General features: G+C 47.7%; 1 protein-coding gene across 3 annotated transcripts in view; it reads left to right on the top strand.

The window, feature by feature from the left end:
- Positions 1-1,752: 1,752 nt before the first annotated feature.
- The window catches only part of ARHGEF26 (Rho guanine nucleotide exchange factor 26), a 154,289-nt gene continuing 136,890 nt past the window's right edge, over positions 1,753-19,151 (top strand). The window contains exons 1-2 of one of the 3 annotated variants that reach the window (XM_033959399.1): positions 1,753-3,130; positions 13,529-13,568. In XM_033959399.1, the coding sequence (XP_033815290.1) occupies positions 2,132-3,130; positions 13,529-13,568 (1,039 nt within the window). In that variant the 5' untranslated portion in view covers positions 1,753-2,131. The remainder of the gene's footprint in view (positions 3,131-13,528; positions 13,569-19,151) is intronic. The other 2 variants (XM_033959398.1, XM_033959397.1) reach the window with 2 other exon arrangements.

A 19,151-nucleotide genomic window follows, 5' to 3' on the forward strand; every position in this document is an offset into this window, starting at 1 on the left:
GACTTGAAAAGCTGAAAAGCTCTGCAGTTCTTACAGAAGCCAGCTTTCCCTAGAAGTGAACATCTGTAAGGAAAGCGCAGGCAAGAGCAGGCCTAGCCACAAAAGAAAAAAAAAAAAAGAATCTCCTAAAGGGTATGTATAGATGATGCCAGCCAAACTTACAAAAACCAACAGATTTGCGATTCTCTATACAGTGTGGCAAAATAAGAGTTAATAAGTTGTTAATGCTCTTTGCTTCTAGGTCCTTTTCTCGTACTTCATTTCGCTCTTGAATTTCTCTCCCGTCTCCCCAGGGCACTTTTGCACATCTCCGCTATCTTTTTAAACATTCTTAAATACCTCTTTAATAACTGGAATTGTTTTACTATATCCTCTATAATAAAACCCTTACCCGCGCATGCGCAGATGAAATGACGTGAGCTTCCATGTCGTGTGGCGCGTGGCGGCCTGCGGCGCATGCGGCGGTGAGAGCAACGGCAGGAGGGTGTCCTTCAAGGTGCTGCGAGGCGTCCGGCTGCTACTGATGCACAGGGAAGTGGAGGGGGAGAGGGAAAAGGGGCTGCTTTGGGGGGGGAGGGGTGTGCTGTGGGCAGGCAGCAATCTTGGTTTCCTCTGGGGGGGCAGAGAGAGATAGGCAGGGGGCCAGGGAGAGAGACAGAGAGACAGACAAAAAGAAGTGGAGGGGGAGAGGGAAAAGGGGCTGATTTGGGGGGGGGAGGGGTGTGCTGGGGGCAGGCAGCAATCTTGGTTTCCTCTGGGGAGGGGCAGAGGGAGATAGGCAGGGGGCCAGGGAGAAAGACAGAGAGACAGACAGAAAGAAGTGGAGGGGGAGAGGGAAAAGGGGCTGCTTTGGGGGGAGGGGTGTGCTGGGGCAGGCAGCAATCTTGATTTGCTCAGGGGGGGGCAGAGAGAGATAGGAAGGGGCCAGGGAGAGAGACAGACAGAAAGAAGTGGAGGGGGAGAGGGAACAGGGGCTGCTTTGGGGGTGGGGTGTGCTGGCGGCAGGCAGCAATCTTGGTTTGCTCGGGGGGGGGGGGCAGAGATAGGCAGGGGCCAGGGAGAGAGACAGACAGAAAGAAGTGGAGGGGAGAGGGATAAGGGGCTGCTTTGGAGGGAGGGGTGTGCTGGGGGCAGGCAGCAATCTTGGTTTGCTGGGGGGGGGGCAGAGAGAGATAGGCAGGGGGCCAGGGAGAGAGACAAACAGACAGAAAGAAAGACAGACAGACAAGGGGCCAGGGAGAGACACTGACAGAAAGAATGACAAACAGGCAGGGGGCCAGAGAGACAGATAGACAGTGGCTAAGGAGCAAGAAAGAAAGAAAGACAGCAGGCTAAGGAGACAGAAAGAAAGACAGACAGACACATCTATTCTAGCACCCGTTAATGTAACGGGCTTAAAGACTAGTAAAATAAATAAATAAATATGAAGATAACCTTTCTTATAACTCTTTAAATTATTCTTGAAAAATCAGAAAGTGGAAATCTTTAGACAATTATCTCTCATAACTCAGGAGCAAATATTTTATTCAATCTGTAATACTTTAATATATACGAGTAAGCACGTCAATGTTCATTATTCTCTTTATGATTCTGCATTTTTGTAACATTTATAATTCAATAAATATTTGAAACAAAAAATAAAAGGTCCTTGAATATCATCGAAGCAAGAAAACAAGAATTTTTTTTTTTTAAATGCGGCCTAACTTCAGTTTCCACGGGGGGAAGAATCCATTCGCGCATAAAAAGCGTGGGGTAGAAGCGGCTTCTAAAGTCGAGCGATCGCCTCCGAGGTACAGCCTGCGGCGCGCCAGACAGCCGCAGGGGGGCGTCCGGCCTTTGCTACTCACAGCTAGCGAGGGGAGGAGGTAAATCGCGCCCGTCCGGGCCGGCAGGGAAGAGGAGGGCAGAGTCCGCTCGGAACGGGTAAAGTTTTCTGCATCGCTTCGCTCCACTTTCAGCTGATATAGCGCGGCCCACTCCGGCCTCTTGGAGTTTTGGAGCGACGAGGATCATTCTCTGTGCCCGGGGAGCTCGGAGCAGCTCCAGATCGGCTGCCACCTGATGATCAGGGGAAGTTTCTGCTTCCTATAGACTGGGTGCACCACTCACCCACTTTTCCCCCCTGGGAATCATGGATCGCGAGAGCGAAGTGGATTTCGCCAACAACCACCTCCCGATCGGCCCGCTGTGGAAGAGGAGATCGACCCCCCCGCCCCGGCTGGGGGAGAGGGGGCACCGGCTGGGCCCCCTCAGACCCCGACCCCAGTCCTACCAGAGTCCCAGCGGCGTGCTGGTCACCGACTTCCCCCTGGAAGACAGGCAAGCGTTCACCGTTAGCCAGCCCGCGGAAAGGATAGTCCCTTCCCCGGAGAGCAGACTCCTGGCGCGGGAGCCCTTCAGCGCCTCCAGCCCGCAGCTGGTGCCCAACGGTCGGGTAGCACCGGAGCGGCCGGAACGGCTTCCCCCCCACCGGCCGGCTCAAGTCCCGGTTTCCAGCAATCCCGGTAGGACGTCCCCGGATCTTTCCAGCAGGGCCGTGACCTCGGGGCGAGGACAGGTGGAAGTGACCGGTGATGCTGGGCTCTCCTGTAACGGGCACCCGCATGTCCCCGGTAAGCCCTCGGCGCGATCGAGCCCCGGGAGTCCCGTCTCTCCCTCGGCTTCTCCGAGCCCTTCGCCCGAGCACCGACCGCTTCTCCCGAGGCCGCTTTCCGAGCCGGAGCGCGCCACCGACACTCAGCCGGTCGTCCTGAGCACCAACAGCCCCGCGGCGCTCAAGGTGGGCAAGCAGCAGATCATCCCCCTGGGCTTGGCCTCGGCAGGGAAAGCGACGGGCAAGGGGAGCCAATCGAGCGCCTTAGGCGGGGAGCCCAAGAGGGCCCTGAAGGTGCGGAGCATGCTGGAGAGCGGCGCGTCCCCCTGGGCAGCGGACGCGGAGGGAGAGCCGGAGAACGACCTGGATAGTCCCGGCGCGCTGAGGCGGGGGCTGAGGTCGACGTCGTATCGCCGGGCGGTGGTGAGCGGCGTCGACTTCGATGCCTCTTCGAGCGCCAAAAAGAGCCACAGGCTGTCCCAGCCCGTTCTCAAAGCGGTGGCAGAGGACAAGTTTGCCAGTTTGGTGAGGATCAAGGTAAGGAATAGATTCGGAGTAGCAAGAAAATCCTAGATTTCTGTGTAAAAAAAATAATAATAAAACATTATATATGATTTATATTATATGTTTTATTATATATGTTTTATATAGAAGCACGTCTGCTTCTAGAAGTGACTCTAAATAGGGACTGATATACATATATCAGTCCCTATTTAGAGTCACTTCTAGAAGCAGACGTGCTTCTATATAAAACATATATAATAAAACATATATAATAAAACATATATAATAAAACATATAATAGGGACTGATATATATATTTATATATCAGTCCCTATTTAGAGTCACTTCTAGAAGCAGACGTGCTTCTATATAAAACATATATAATAAAACATATATAATAAAACATATATAATAAAACATATAATAGGGACTGATATATATATATCAGTCCCTATTTAGAGTCACTTCTAGAAGCAGACGTGTGAGAAACATTCTGGTTGTTTGTAGTTTTTCGTTGCACGTTGTTCCAAAGCCAACTGTTTACCATTAAAACAATGGCCAGTTATGCACTTTAGGAAAGTAATTTTTTTTTAAGGAAGTGCTTAGTTCAGGGGTGTCAAAGTCCCTCCTCGAGGACCGCAATCCAGTCGGGTTTTCAGGATTTCCCCAATGAATTATGCATGAGATCTATTAGCATACAGTGAAAGCAGTGCATGCAAATAGATCTCGTGCATATTCATTGCGAAAATCCTGAAAACCCGACTGGAATACGGCTCTCGAGGAGGGACTTTGACACCCCTGGCTTAGTTAAAGGGCAATTTAAGGTGCTCAGGTGAAACCTGTTTTAGAAACAGGAGTAGGGACCTACTTGTCTTTATGAAATATTAAGGGTTCCTTTTACTGAGCTGAAAGTGGCCTTACACAGGTGTTTCCTGTACATTAGGGCCAAGTAAAAATGGCAGATTGTCCCATTTTTGCATTAATGGCTGTTCACTAGTGTTGCTTGTTGCTAGTAGCGCACGAAAAAGATTGCTGCAGGGGCACTTACTGAGACCTATTTTCAGTGGCGTGGCGAGGGTGAGAAACGCTCGGGGCGCCCCTCCCCCACCCATCAACCCCCCACCCGCTGCTTCCCTTCCCCCTCCTGCCACGCATGCACACCCCTTCCCTTCTCCCGTACCTCTTTAACGCTCTTGGCACGAGCAGCAACCCCCAACCTGCTGCTCGCATCAGCGCAGGCTCTTCCTCTTGACGTCACTTCCTAGGCGTGGGTCCAGGAAGTGACATCAGAGGAAGAGCCGACGCTGGCACCAGGAGCAGGTTGGCGTTGCTGCTCATGCCGGGAACGTTAAAGAGGTACTGGGGGGGGGGAGGAAAGTAAGGGGCGCACACATGCAGTAGTGGGGGAGCGGGGGAGGGGTGGAGAGAAGGATGGGTGCCAGCGCCCCCAACAAGATGGCATCTGGGGTGGAGGCCCCCTCTTACTAGGCCACTGCCTATATTGTTGGCAATAAGGGCTCTCTCAGTAATCCTGTGCTAATCAGTCAGCACACGGCAATGTGGACATGCTAACTGGAACACCCATTCTCCACCACTGTAGATACAGTGGCGCTTCAAGGGTGGGGCAGTGGGTGTATTTCACCCTGGGTACAAGCAGTTAGAGGGTGCACGGAGAAGTCACGGGGCCACAGTTCACGCTCGTGCGGCTGTCGGCTCTGCCAGCCCCCGCCCCCCTCTGATGTCAACCTCCTGTTCCTTGGTTGCCACTCCATCCCGGGTGGCAACCAAGGAGGACAGATGGATAAACACCAAACTGCCTTGTTGAACATCACTCCCCAGGTCCGGCTGCCTTGACCAGGAACCTGTCCACGATAAACCTCAATGCTGCTCTTGGTACTCCTTCGGTGTCGCGTCCACGACCAGGTATCTATCGTATCTTCTCAGCAGCACTGAGGTGGATCATGGCCTTCCCTAGCCAACTTTGAGCTCCATTACAAAGTAACCCACCTGGAATTGTTAGCTGCACTTCACTGCTTGGTTTGTTTGTCTATCAACCTGCGAGGTATTGTTTGCTCCTTTTTTGGTCCTTCTCATAATAATGGACAACATGTTGCATATCTGGAAACCAACAATTCTGGCATAATTTGTGAAGTGTGTTCCTAAGTACCTTTGCATGTTACACCAGTTTTTCTCTTGATTAGAATCTTAACAAATGTTGAATTTGTAACAAGTTCATATATAACTTAATAAATACATTGTCCTTGCCCATTTAAATGGCTCTTACAGGCTTGCTAGGCAGCCTCAGCAAAGTATATCTTTGAACAAGCTGGGCCTTAGGTACTGAGTACTTATCTCATAGGCTGAATATAGGAAAAATCCTGTTGGTATGAACCTGACCAGAGGTCAGAAACCTTTTTCCAGAAAAGAACCAATTTATCCAAACTATTTGACCCAAGATTTACAAAGAGCCGCAAGGTGTAGCTTCTCTCCCTTCCAACCCCTTGCAGGTCTCTGCATTTCTCATCCCTCCATCCCCTGCCCCTTCCCCTCCTCCCAATCCATAGCCAAGGTTCTCTGATCTCCCCTTTCCAAGCCCCATGATTCCCCTCCCCCAGTCCTACCGAGGTACCTGGTGGTCCAGCGAGAGCCTTTGTGGCAGGAGTTCCGCCCTCCTACTCCTGCCTCCTCGCAGCTGCCTTCTAAACAAGGCTGCCGCAACCTCTCACGGCAGCTCATGGTACTACAGGAAATGCTGTGAGCAGGTCGTGGCAGCTATTTTAGAAGGCAGCCACAAAGAGGCAGGAGCGAGAGGGCCACACTCCTGCCACAAAGATACCGCTGGACCACCAGGTACCTCGGGAGGCCCGGGGGAGGGGGGGAGGGATCATGGGGTTGGGAGGGAGATTAAAGGTTCGGGCCCTGTTAAAGTATTCTTGGGATATTCACCTGTTAAAACAAGAAAAAAGAAATCTCGAAAACAATTTAAAAAACCCAAAACTTTCAATGCAATGACAGTGTTAAATTAATATATGGAAATAAAGAAGGAAAATGAGTTGATTTCTTTATTATTGGACTAATAATACATTTTAAGAGGTACTGAGTTAAGTGGGAAAAAAAGGGCACTAAGCTGATATTCTCTGCGTGCAAGTGCTAATTAGTACTTGCTAATGCCGATTAATGGTAATTAAGTACCAATTCATGGTAATTAAATGCCAATTAGGTGATGCTAAATTGGTACATAAGAACATAAGCAGTGCCTCCGCCGGGTCAGACCATAGGTCCATCATGCCCAGCAGTCCGCTCCCGCGGCGGCCCAAACCTGTCTGAATCACCAGAATGGGCCCCCTTGCCACCTTGGTTTCCCATTTAAGTCCTATCTTCCCATCGAAGTCCTAACCCTCCGGTCTTGCACATGCACGACCTGGTCGGGTTTCTATACTTAATTCCTGGATACTTCTCTCAGTATCCCACGATCCCTTTATCCCTCAGGAATCCGTCCAATCCCTGTTTGAATCCCTATACCGTACTCTGCCTGACCACTTCCTCTGGTAGCGCATTCCAAGTGTCCACGACCCTTTGGGTGAAAAAAAACTTCCTTGCATTTGTCTTGAACCTATCTCCCTTCAGTTTCTCCGAATGCCCCCTCGTACCTGTTGTCCCCTTCAGTCTGAAGAATCTGTCCCTATCCACCCTCTCTATGCCCCTCACTTAATTAAAGATAAGTACCAATAATTGATATTAATGAGTATTAATTAGCTGCTGCACACATAACTGACTTATGCTTCCATTCTGTAAATTGAGGCCTGGATTCCCTAAACAGCGCTGGTTTTTTTTTAGGCGTAGGTAGGCACCTAAGCTCAGTAAAAAACACCATTTTTCACTGATTTTCAAGGTGTTTACTGGCGCCTAAAAAATCAGCGCCATAAAGCGCCTATAGAGGAGTGATTCAAATCAAAGGTAGGCACTGGAAATGTGGGCTTGGAAAACTGGAACGTACGCAAGTGGAGGCTGGACTCATTTAGAGCACTGGTCTTTGACCTGGGGGCCGCCGCGTGAGCGGACTGCTGGGCGCGATGGACCACCGGTCTGACCCAGCAGCGGCAATTCTTCTGGTCTTATATCAATCTGACTCTGGAATGTTAATGTATGTGAATTCTGTGCAGGAGCACAGAATTATGCATCAACATTCCAGAGTCAGATTGATATAATTTCCCATAGGCCTTTGCTGACATTGGTTATGGCAACCAAAACTGCTGATTGCTAGCAATACTAGGGCTGACTTGCGCTTACCAGCACCTGTCAGACCACGTCCAGAATCCACTCTGAATCCACCCCTAACCATTCCTACTTGCTGGTAGGTGCCTTGGCGTAGACTCTTACCTCAAAGCGGTATACGCCTACTGAGTTAGGCGACTATCAGCTAATTCATTCTTGAATGGCTTTTTATTTACCGTATTTTCACTCATATACCGCGCACACGGGTATAGCGCGCGGGAAACTGTAATTTATGTAAATAAATTTTTATATACCGCGCACACCCGTATACCGCGCATGCCGCCCCGACTCTCCCGTCGCCGCCCGACTCCTTTCGCCCGCCCCGACTCTCCTCTGGCCGCCCCGACTCTCCTTTCACCCGCCCCGACTCTCCTCTGGCCGCCCCGACTCTCCTTTCGCCCGCCCCGACTCTCCTCTCCCCCTTGAAGTCCTGTCCCCCCTTGAAGTCCTGTCCCCACCCTGAAAGCCTGATGGACCCCCCCCCCCCGACGTCCGATTCACCCACCCGCAGGACTGCTCGCACCCACACCCCGAAGGTCCGCTCACACTTGCACCCGCACCCCCACCCCGAAGGACGTCAGAGAAAGGGCGCAGACGCAGGGCTTAGAGAAGGGGCGGGACCGCTGGCAGAGGAAGCAGCAGGACAACGGTAGGCAGCTTCTCCATGATGGGGGGGGGGAGGCTGTGGGGGTGCGAGCGGTCCTTCGGGGTGCGAGTGCGAGCGGTCCTTCGGGGTGGGGTGCGAGCGGTCCTGCGGGGTGATTCGGACATGGGGGGGGGGGGAACTATGTAAAAAAAAATGTGTAAAACGCGCTCACGAATATAACGCACATGGTTATACTCGGTTTGTAAAATCGTGTATAACGCGCGCGTTATATGCGTGAAAATACGGTATTTAAATGGCACTTTCAATTGTCGACGCTGATTAAGCCAATTAACAAAATGAAGTTAGATGCCTGGATTGGCTACATGCGCCGATCGAGGCACCTAACTTTAGGCGTCTTTTTTTAAGAATCAGGGCCCCACTTCACACACAACTTAAAACTCAATAAATAGAAATAAAAAAGGAAAAGTGATACCGTTTTCATTGAGAGAGAAAAAAAAGTGCATTTTTAAGACCTTTCTATAACTGGGTATCTTCAGTTAGGTGTCACTTTGGGCTCCTTTTACGAAGCCGCGCTAGCGGCTTTAGCGCGCGCGACTTTTAATCACGCGCCAACCCCCGCGCTAGCCGAAAAACTACCGCCTGCTCGAGAGGAGGCGGTAGCAGTTTGTGCGGCCGGCGGTTTACCGCACGCTATTGTGCGCGTTAGCGGTTTAACGTGCATAATAGCGCCTTCATAAAAGGAGCCCTTTATTTTCTTTCCTTATTATTATTAGGATTTTATATACCGCCTATCAAGGTTTTCTAAGCGGTTTTACAATCCGGTACTCAAGCATTTTCCCTATCTGCCCCGGTGGGCTCACAATCTATCTAACGTACCTGGGGCTATGGAGGATTAAGTGACTTGCCCAGGGTCACAAGGAGCAGTGCGGGGTTTGAACCCACAACCCCAGGGTTCTGAGGCCGTAGCTTCAACCACCGAGCCACCCACTCCTAACACAGCTCCAACACTACTTCATGCAGCTTGAAACTTGGCATTCAGGAATAAATGTGCTAGATAACAGTAGGAAGTGTGCTGCATTTCATATATCACAGGGATAATTGTGAGGTATGCAAGACCCTCTGATTTAATCCTCTCTTACTAGCTCGCTCATGTCGTGCAGCTGAATAATATAAGCACTTAAGAATTAGTCCTCAAAGGTCAGCCAAACAGATTTACTTTGAGCTGCCAATTGCTGGATTCATTGGCCATTGTCGACCTCGTTTGCATTATGTGCTTCAGGCTCTGAGTGTTTTTAATAAATTGATAGATAAAGCTCTGCAGGGTGGCTGTAGAAATTATGCAAGGAAGTGCAGGCCAGTCATAACAGCTGTAAGCAGAATCATTGTAAAGCATAAAACAGTTCCCAAAAAAGAAGTAAAAAAAAAAAAAAAGACTAAGGCCCCGATGCACAAAGCTCCAGACGCCACAGTGAAAAATACCATGATGGGAGTGATTTTTCTTTTAGTAGCGATGCTCTGCATGATAACATGTAAATTATATGCATGTTATTTGTGTGGAGCATCGCCGGTAAAAGGGAGGAGCTGTGCCTGGCACTTGCTCAGAAAAGCAATCGCTAGCATAGCTCCTCCTCCTGCTTGCCTGCCTGTCAAAAAAAAAAAAGCAGCCCCTGCTCTCCCTGCCTACTGGTTCAGCTGATCCCCTCCCAGGGGAAGGGACTTAGGCACCTGAACCAATCATGACCTTAGGCACCTCCCACTGCATCTCAGGATGCACTGGGAAGTGGAAGGCCCACCATTTTGAAGAGGCGGGCCTGATGGCAGGAGGGAGTGGGATCCTTCCTACCAAACTTCAATTTTAAGGTCTGGGTTTCTGGCATGGGGAGGGGTTTGACCCTGTGGCAGAAGGGAGTGGGCATCTGTCCTGCCATTTTTTTTTTGTTTAAGTTTCAGGGTGTTGGTGGGGAAGCTCATGGCATTGGGGTGTCACAGGAGAGGGGGGGGGGCAAGTTAGCCATGGCAGCTGGGGAGGTGATTAGAGGGAGGGAGGGAGGGATAGGGGGTCTTGTTTTTTGTTAATTGCAGGGGGTTGGGGGTCTGAGCTGCCAAGCTTTACTTTCCTGTCAGTGCCTGAGCCAGTCAGTGCTCAGGCACTGAAAGGAAAGTAAGGCTACGCCAGCTCTGATCCTGCCATTAAAGTTTGCACGGGAAACAAAACGTTTCCCTGCTGTGCATTACACGGAGTGCTCATTAGAATACTAATGAGCTCCTTGTAATGGGTTTGCATAGGGTTCTGTTACAGAGAAGCCTTTTGTATATCAGGAGGAGCGTTTCCTTGAGAGTAAGACTAGTTAAAACCATTTTACTTGCAAGGAAACCTTTGTTGCCTCAGGACTCGCGACATAATGAGAAATTGGACTTTCATTTAGTCTAATCTTGACATCCTACTGTTTTTTATTTCCCTTATACTAGATGCACAGATTTCATAGTCCAAAGTTTGTTCTTCTGAGTATAAGAACATGTTTTGATCCTTTGAAGGCACTACGAGGGGTGTTGAAAAGTTCTCAGCCCAACCAAGAAGGAAATGATGTGGAGCCATGAAACTTACAACTTATTCACCACTAAGTTCAGCACAACAAACAAAAGTGGGGAGACCCAATGACCCACAGTGAAAACAATCCAGCGATGAAAACAAGAACAAAAACTGTGGATACAGATGTTCTGGAGATAATTTATTAAATGCTGACATATAAAACCATGAAAATTCAATTTTAAAAGTACAATGATAAAAAATACAGTGATAAAAATCCAACCGGACCCTACACGGTCCGTGTTTTGGCGAACACGCCTTCCTCAGGGGTCCAATGGTTTGCAAACTCACATATAAAGAATTGAACTGAAAACAGTCTATTGTCTTTAAACATGTGAGCAAAGAACACCGTGTAGGGTCCGGTTGGATTTTTATCACTGTATTTTTTATCATTGTACTTTTTTAATTGAATTTTCATGGTTTAATATGTCAGTATTTAATAAATTATCTCCAGGACATCTGTATCCACAGTTTTTGTTCTTGTTTTCACCATTAAGTTCAACACATTTGGCACATCAAGTTTCTGTAACCCTTCCAAACAATACTCTGATGTCTGGTCACTGAAATACTGCTGCTGCTGTAATCACCTCTGAATCACTTGAAAATTGTCACCCTTTGAAACTCTTTTTAAGGTTTGGAAACAGAAAATAGTCAGCTGGAGCAAGGTCGGTGAGTAGGGTGGATGGTCTATGCACTAAAACGGTGTCAGGTCAAAAGCGCGCCGGGACAAAGGCGCGCCCAGATAATTGAGCGCAGCGCGGAGGTGCGCGCCGCTCTAAATTACTGTTTTTAGGGCTCCGACGGGGGTGTGTGTGTGGGGAACCCCCCCACTTTACTTAATAGACATCGCACCGCGTTGTGGGGGGTGTGGGGGGTTGTAACCCCCCACATTTTACTGAAAACTTCACTTTTTCCCTGTTTTTAGGGAAAAAGTTAAGTTTACATTAAAATGTGGAGGGTTACAACCCTCCAAATCCCCCATAACGCTGGCGCAATGTCTATTAAGTAAACTGGAGGGGGTTCCCCAACAAAACCCCCCGTCGGAGCCCCTAAAAACTGTAATTTTGTGCGGTGCGCGCCTCCGCGCTGCGCTCAATTGTCGGCGCGCGCCTTTGTCTTTCGCGCCGTTGTCTATGAACCTACTAAAACCCCAAATGCGGCAAAACATCCATCATTTTGACAGCCTTGTGAGCAGGTACATTGCCTTGCAAAATGAGAACTCCCTTTCCGCTCCTTCCTGCTCTTTTTTTCTTTCAATGCCTCCTTTAATTGGCACAGCAAAAGAACATAAGAAGCGCCATCTCCGGAACAGACCCTAGGTCCATCAAGTCCGGTGATCCGCACACGCGGAGGCCCCGCCAGGTGTACCCTGGCATAGTTTTGGTCCCCATATCGCTCCAAGCTTCTCGTAAAGAGAAGTGCATCTAGCCTACCCCTACCTATGTCACTTCATGCCACTCATAAGGAGATGTACATCTAACTTACCCTTAAATCCTAGAATGGTGGATTCCGCAATTACCTCCTCTGGGAGAGCATTCCAGGTGTCCACTCGTTGCGTGAAGCAGAACTTCCTGATATTTGTCTTGAACTTGTCCCCCCTTAGCTTTAGCCCATGTCCTCTTGTCCGTGCCACATTGGACATTGTAAATAACGTTTTTTCCTGCTCTATTTTGTCGATTCCTTTCAGTATTTTGAATGTCTTGATCATATCCCCTCGTAGTCTCCTTTTCTCAAGGGAGAACAACCCCAGTCTCTTAAGTCTTTCCTCATAATCCAGGTTCTCCATAGTATTCTGCATTTACTGTTTGGCCCCTTGGAAGATAGTCATTCATTACAACACCTTCCTGATCCCAAAGCAATGTGGCCATGACCTTTCCTGCTGACTTTTGGGTCTTGAATTTCCTTGGCCTTGGAAAACCTGAATGCCGCCATTGCATGGACTGTTGTTTTATCTCAGGATCCTAGTGGTGTAACCATGTTCCATCAACAGTAACTAGTCATTCTAAAAAGTTGACGCCAACTTGCTGAAAATGCTGCAAAATTAACTCGCAAGTGTGCACGCGATGTCGTTTCTCAACAGCATTCAAACATTTGGGCACCCACTTGACTGACAGCTTCTGCGTACCCAGCTTCTCGTGGATTATACACCCAACACATTACTTGGATATCTGTAGTGTCTCAGCAATTTGCCAATCTGCCAAAATCAGGTCATGGACATGGTCAACAATTTCAGAAGTTGACACCATTCGAGGCTTTGCTGCTTCTTCGGTCTCGAAATCTCCATGCTGAAAGTTCTTCACTGTGGAGTATGATGGACATTTGTCCCTCAATGTTTGCATCATACATTCATGGATTTCCTCTGGAGTTTTCTTCTGCAGGAATAGGAACTTCGAGTCCACACTTGAAAATTCCACACTTTTTGTTCACATGGTTCAATCAATGCTCTGAAACAATGTCAAAACATAGCATTACAATTCTGCAAATTGGCACTTTGGAAAATAAAATAACACTCTTTTCAGCTACAGTGGCAAAATAACGCTCCGAATTTAGGTAGTTGGTTGGGCTGAGAACTTTTCAACACCTTCCTCGTATCATTATTATTATTTTTTATTAAATAAGGGATTTGTTTTGGTCTTAGAACTGTTGTGCTTCCTAATAACACTTTGTAGATATTTTTGAATGAGAGAAGGCTGCCAATTTGATGCTGATGTGCTTCTGAGCTGCTTCTGTGCTGTTGAACTCTGCTGTCAGTTCACTGAACACCCTGGTAGAGCTGTTTGCATGGGAATGCCTTCGTAGTATCGACAAAGCCATAGCTGTGTGATTTTTAAACACCAGCAGAAGCTGGGAAGTGGAATTCACCAGCAGAAGCAGGCTATTAGAAGCATCTATGTGCTATGTGGTCTAATGTTTTCTTCACTTGTCTTCTTTTTTCCCTTATGCCTTGCAAACGTGTTAACAGAGGAAAATGATGAAAGGACAAGGAGCCTTCGATGGGGAAGGTAAGCAACAAATTCTCAAAGTATCTGTTACACCAGTGTATCGCTAGATTCCGGGTGTGCTGCGAGACGCCGGCGTGGAGGAGAGGTGCTGGCTGACAGCGTACAGGATGTGCCTCTCATGGCGAGAAGCACATCCTGTAGACAGTCAGCTGCCGCTAACACCTCTCTTCCTTTCCGACCCCCCCATCCCCCCACTGGCTTACCAATTTCAGGGCTAGCAAGCTCAGGTCCCTGTCTGGAGGGCCTTTGCGCAAGCATGGATGTCAGCGTGATGACATCACACGTGTGTGACATCATCGCTTAGATATCCACGCACACCCAAGAGGCCCTCCAGCTGCGGCCTCGTATTTAGTGTGCCGCGGCTTGAAAAAGTTTGCGAGACACTGTGTTACATCATAGCTTTCATCCAAGTATCTCAATATTGGATGGGGGATGTATATCTAAGAATTCGCTGATTTGCATGTGGGTAACATTGAGAGGGAAAGTGCTCATGGTGAAAGCCAGCACCTGTTGGTGACTAGGCGTGCTCAGGGGAGGAGTCTGGCTGGAGCCACAATCCATGTGCAAATATTATAAAATACTTGTGCACTTTCCCGCCCAGTTCCGTAAAGTTGGAAGGCCAAATTTATGCTTAGAGGGAAATTGCGGCACCGAAAATTAGGCACTGATAACATTTGGCGTTCAAATTCTGTTCTATAAAGCGTGCTCTGAGATAAGTGCTTTTTATAGAATAACATTCAGCACCAAATTCCATGTTCAGTTTTGGGCACAAGGTCTTATACTTGCTGAAACCTGGTGTAAATCCTGCCATGCAAGTTGAGGGGAAGATGCCCACTATTCTGTAACACCGAGCACGTCTTTTATGAAATCCCCTGACCTGTCCATGTTACTCCATGGCCACGCCCCCTTTTGATTTCCACGCTATCAAGCTTAGATACCCCTCTGACATTAATTTCCTGTTCTGGGGCGGGGAACGGCAGAGCTGGAGGCCGCATGCGTACAGATCATTGCTCCACGACCATTCCATGCACTCCTATGGCCTGGAAGAAGGGGGTGCCCTGCCCCGGGTAGCCAGCAAGTCAGGTATACCACTAGGTCACCCTTTAGCATTTTAGTGTGCTCCTACTGTAGGTGCTGGTTATGGCAACTTTAATGTCAATTAGCGTGCGTTAGAAAGTTGTAATGTATTCAATATATTGTTTTTATTAAAATGGATATGTGAAACAAACTGAAAAAGCTTCTGAAAACTGGGGGCAAAGGCTAACTTAACCACAAATGAACGGAAAATGTTTGCCGTCTACACATTCCTACCAGCTCTCTCCAGAGACTAGGTCACCAGGGAAAGAGTGTTAGCATGGCATGGCTTTTGTATTATAGGCTGCTGTTATATGTTTCAGTTGCAAATAATGTATCTGGAAAAGAGAACATTAATTCTGTGGAAAACTCAAAAAGAGTGACAGAATGACAGGTCGCAAAAAAAAAAAAAAAAAAAAGAGCCAAACCATTCTTCTAGAGGCACATAAGAGTCTCTTTGTTCCCCATTAAGTTTACCGCTCTCGTCTTTCCTCAGATGCTCATTCTGTCTGCCAAATTATGAAAATTATTGTAGCACATAGCAAAGCTAACACAATTATAGAGAGGTTCGGATGATTGTAGGAAACAATAGAAACATGTGGTTGCTCGTGGTAGAATGGAGAATTAATTTTAAGTCTTTGGGCCACTGGTGGCTCCCACTAACTCTAACTGGCTTCTGGACTCTGTTTCCCCTATTTGCACTTCTTCTAGATCTAGGAAGCTGGGTGCCAGTGCTGCCTCCAGAAAAGCTCTTGTGTTTTCTTCTGGCAGTGATGGCCGTCTGGTGGGAGAAGCAAGTAGAGGTTGAGCTTAAGCGGTTGGGGTTGATGGACAGTGGGGCAGGGAGAGAAAAGATGGAGTAGGAAAGATAATGAGGGAGAGAGGGAGAGAATGTTGGGGGAGGGGAAAATATGAGGAGGAAGACAGGAGCTAAGGAGGTTAGAGAGTTAGGGAGAGATGAGTTCAGATCCAATATTAGGAAGTGGCAAGCAGGGCAATTGCCCTGGCCCCATAGACACCCAATATAATAGGGTTGGGTAGGCTAAGCCTCCCCAGCCCCAAGCACTAACTTCCCTTCTCTGCCCGAGTCTGCAGTGGCAAGACCAAATAAGAAGGGTGATCATCCCTTCCTTGCAGCTGTTTTCCTGGTTCATAGACAACCCCGCGCAAGACAAAGGCGCGTGCCAACAACTGAGCGCAAGACAGAGGCACGCGCCGAAGAAAATTACAGTTTTTAGGGGATCCGACGGGGGGTTTTGTTGGAGAGCCCCCCCAGTTTACTTAATAGAGATCGCGCCGGCGTTATGGGGGGTTTGGTGGGTTGTAACCCCCCACATTTTACTGTAAACTTAACTTTTTCCTTAAAAACAGGGAAAAAGTGAAGTTTTCAGTAAAATGTGGGGGGTTACAACTCCCCAAACCCCCCACAACGCCCCCACAACGCGGCGCAATCTCTATTAAGTAAAGTGGGGGGGTTCCCCCCCACACACCCCCCCGTCGGAGCCCTAAAAACAGTAATTTTCAACGGCGCGCGCCCCCACACTGCGCTCAGTTGTCTGGGCGCGCCTTTGTCCCGGCACACTTTTGACCTGACACCATTTTCCCAACTCCAGAGGCTGCAAAGAAAAATCATACACAAAGCCAGAGCCCTGTGAGTGCTGCTGCTGGCTCTGCTACTCATTTCTCTCCCTCATGATATAACTTCCTGTTTCACGGAGGGAGATGAGTGGAGCCGGTAGTGCCGCACGCAATTTAATTTTCTTTGTAGCCTTCAGAGTCGGAGTGACAGCGGCAAGGAAGGGAAGATCACCTTTCCTATTTATTCTTACCACCGCGGACTCAGGCAGGCAGTGGCCCGACTGAGGTATCAGTGAGTGAAGGGGAGGTGGTGGAGGGAGAGAAAGTGATGAGGCAATGTTTAGGGACAGGACTCGGGGGGAGAGAGAGAGATGAGGATTATGGGTAGGCAGAGAGACAAAGGGACCGCCGCACCCTGGCCCCACTTCATCCCTGCCCTGTCCCACTTTAGCCTCCCCAAACGTCTGAGTCACTAACCACCGGTGCCTGGGCCCCCATTACACAAGGAGCCCCAAAACTGCCTTAGTCTGAATTAGAAATAACCTGAAGGTGGGCTTTCTGCCCTGGGCCTCTGCATATCTAACACTGGTCCTGGATGAGATGAAAGAGAGAGAGAAAAACTATGGGAAGCTGATTTTGTTATAGAACAAACGTGTAGAAGAGGGTCAAAGTCCATCACACAAAACAGACGACAAAAAGCACCAAGGACCATCTAGCTTAAGGGCAATCAAAATTTATTGCTGGCCCCCATCACAGGCCACGTTTCAGCGAGAAACACCTGCCTCAGGGGTCTGTTCCAATGATGTGAAAAGCCACTCGAAAAGCCACAGAGAACTGAAGCCGTTCCAGCACTGAATGTCTAATTTGTGGGTTTATTGTGCAGCGAAGTCTTCAGTTCTCCAATTTCAGGTGGCTTCTATGTGCACCTTAGCATCTAAGCTAGCGATACCACTGAGAAGTCCCCCCCACCCTCCCCTTTACCCAGAGTGCTTTGTCCTTTGAAGATTCTCATTCCCATATTGAAGAATTTCTCCTCTTTTTTTTTATGGCCAACGTCACCTTGCTTGAGAAATAATGATGCAAACACTGCCATTGACGTTATTCGATAAACACTTTTTCCAGTTGTATAGAATGGGAGAATATCCTTTTTGAATAAGCCCTCTAAATTCAGCTTTCTAGACCCTGGAGCACTGTGATGAAGAGACATAACATTTTTTTGCTTTTATTTGCAAGATTTTTTTTTCCATAAGCACAGGACCAGGGAGACCCTTTTCTACATAGACCCTTGTTTATCTATAACATTTCCAAATGTTACTTTATAGTGGTATTAAAAACAGAGGTTATTTACTCATTCCTTTTTTATGTTGGGAGTAGCATATGCAAGATGATATGAAGTTGGTCTGTTTTCAAAGCTAGGCTTTGATGGTTTATATAAAAGTATTATGTCTCTGGCTGGCTGTATGTTCTGTGGGAAGGGTTTTTTGAAATTTTGCAGCCTGGTTTTCACAATTCTGCTGCATTTTTACTGAAAATCTTTCGGACGTTGAGTATTTTAGGTTTAGTTCCAGTTCTCATTGTCTGCATCTGAATGGTGTCAGGTCAAAACCGCGGAAGACAAAGGCGCGCGCCGACAACTGAGCGCAGCGCGAAGGTGCGCGCTGAGGAAAATAACATTTTAGGGGCTCCGATGGGGGTGTGTGGGGGGGAACCCCCCACACTTTACTTTATAAAGATCGTGCCGCGTTGTGGGGACGTTGTGGGGGGTTTAGGGGGTTGTAACCCCCCACATTTTACTGAAAACTTCACTTTTTCCCTAAAAACAGGGAAAAAGTTAAGTTTACAGTATAATGAGGGGGCTTACAACCCCCTAAACCACCCACAACGCCGCCGTGATCTGTATTAAGTAAAGTGGGGGGGGGCTCCCCAACAAACCCCCGTCGAAGCCCCTAAAAACTGTCATTTTCTTCGGCGCGCGCCTCTGTCTTGCGCTCAGTTGTCGGCGCGCGCCTTTGTCTTCCGCGGTTTTGTCTATGAACCCATCTGAATAGGTAGCTTTCTTCCCTCTTTTACAAAGCTGCGCTAGCTGCTCCGAAGCCCATAGAGATTTAAAAGGCTCATTTTGGCATTGGAGGGCAGCATTTCATGCTCTTATGATTATGGAAGCTAGGGCGACCTCCCCATCTTATAAAAAACAGAGTAAATTTTGGATGACTTGGGAACCTTATATACCGCAATTATCAGTCAGAGCACGCAGTTTTGTAGCAAACTCATTGCATTTGTAATCATAAAGTGAAGCACTATTTATTAGTAATATTTGGAAATGGGATGGGTGGAGGAGGGGATGGGAAGGGAGGAGGGTGTGTTGGGAGATACTTTATCGTGTTTGTATTGTGATGATAATTGATTGTTGTTTTCTTTGAATTTATATATCTACAATGTATTAACTGAGTTGAGATGATATTCTTTGTAAGATTTTTGTTATGTATATTTTATTTTTAAAACTCAGTAAAAATTATTGAACTTTAAAAGGCTTCAAGGTTTTTGCCACGCAGCCAGCCGCTAGTGCGGCTTTCTAAAAAAAGGGGGTGCGGGAGTTGTTTTCCTTTTAACTTTCTTTTGTTTTGTTTTAGATCACTCTCTCTGTTTATTTTATTTATTGATTGATTTTCAGATTTAATCACCAAACTTAACTTGTACAGAAAGCAAATATAGCCGTTAGATATGCATCAAAGTATAAACTTTAACAAACATTAAAGAAAATAATAAACTTTAGCCAATTATGCTCAAGTCCTCTATTAAGATCCAAGATAATACAATTTAGCGAGATAATAAGAAAGTGAACTAAACGTGCACTTTAAAGCATGATATAGGCCGAATGCGGAGTTATATTTATTAATCATTAAGGGTTAAGATTTTTCCGTCTCCAGGCGG

This window comes from Geotrypetes seraphini, chromosome 9 (assembly GCF_902459505.1).
Source record: "Geotrypetes seraphini chromosome 9, aGeoSer1.1, whole genome shotgun sequence".
In the NCBI taxonomy this organism is placed as follows: domain Eukaryota; kingdom Metazoa; phylum Chordata; class Amphibia; order Gymnophiona; family Dermophiidae; genus Geotrypetes; species Geotrypetes seraphini.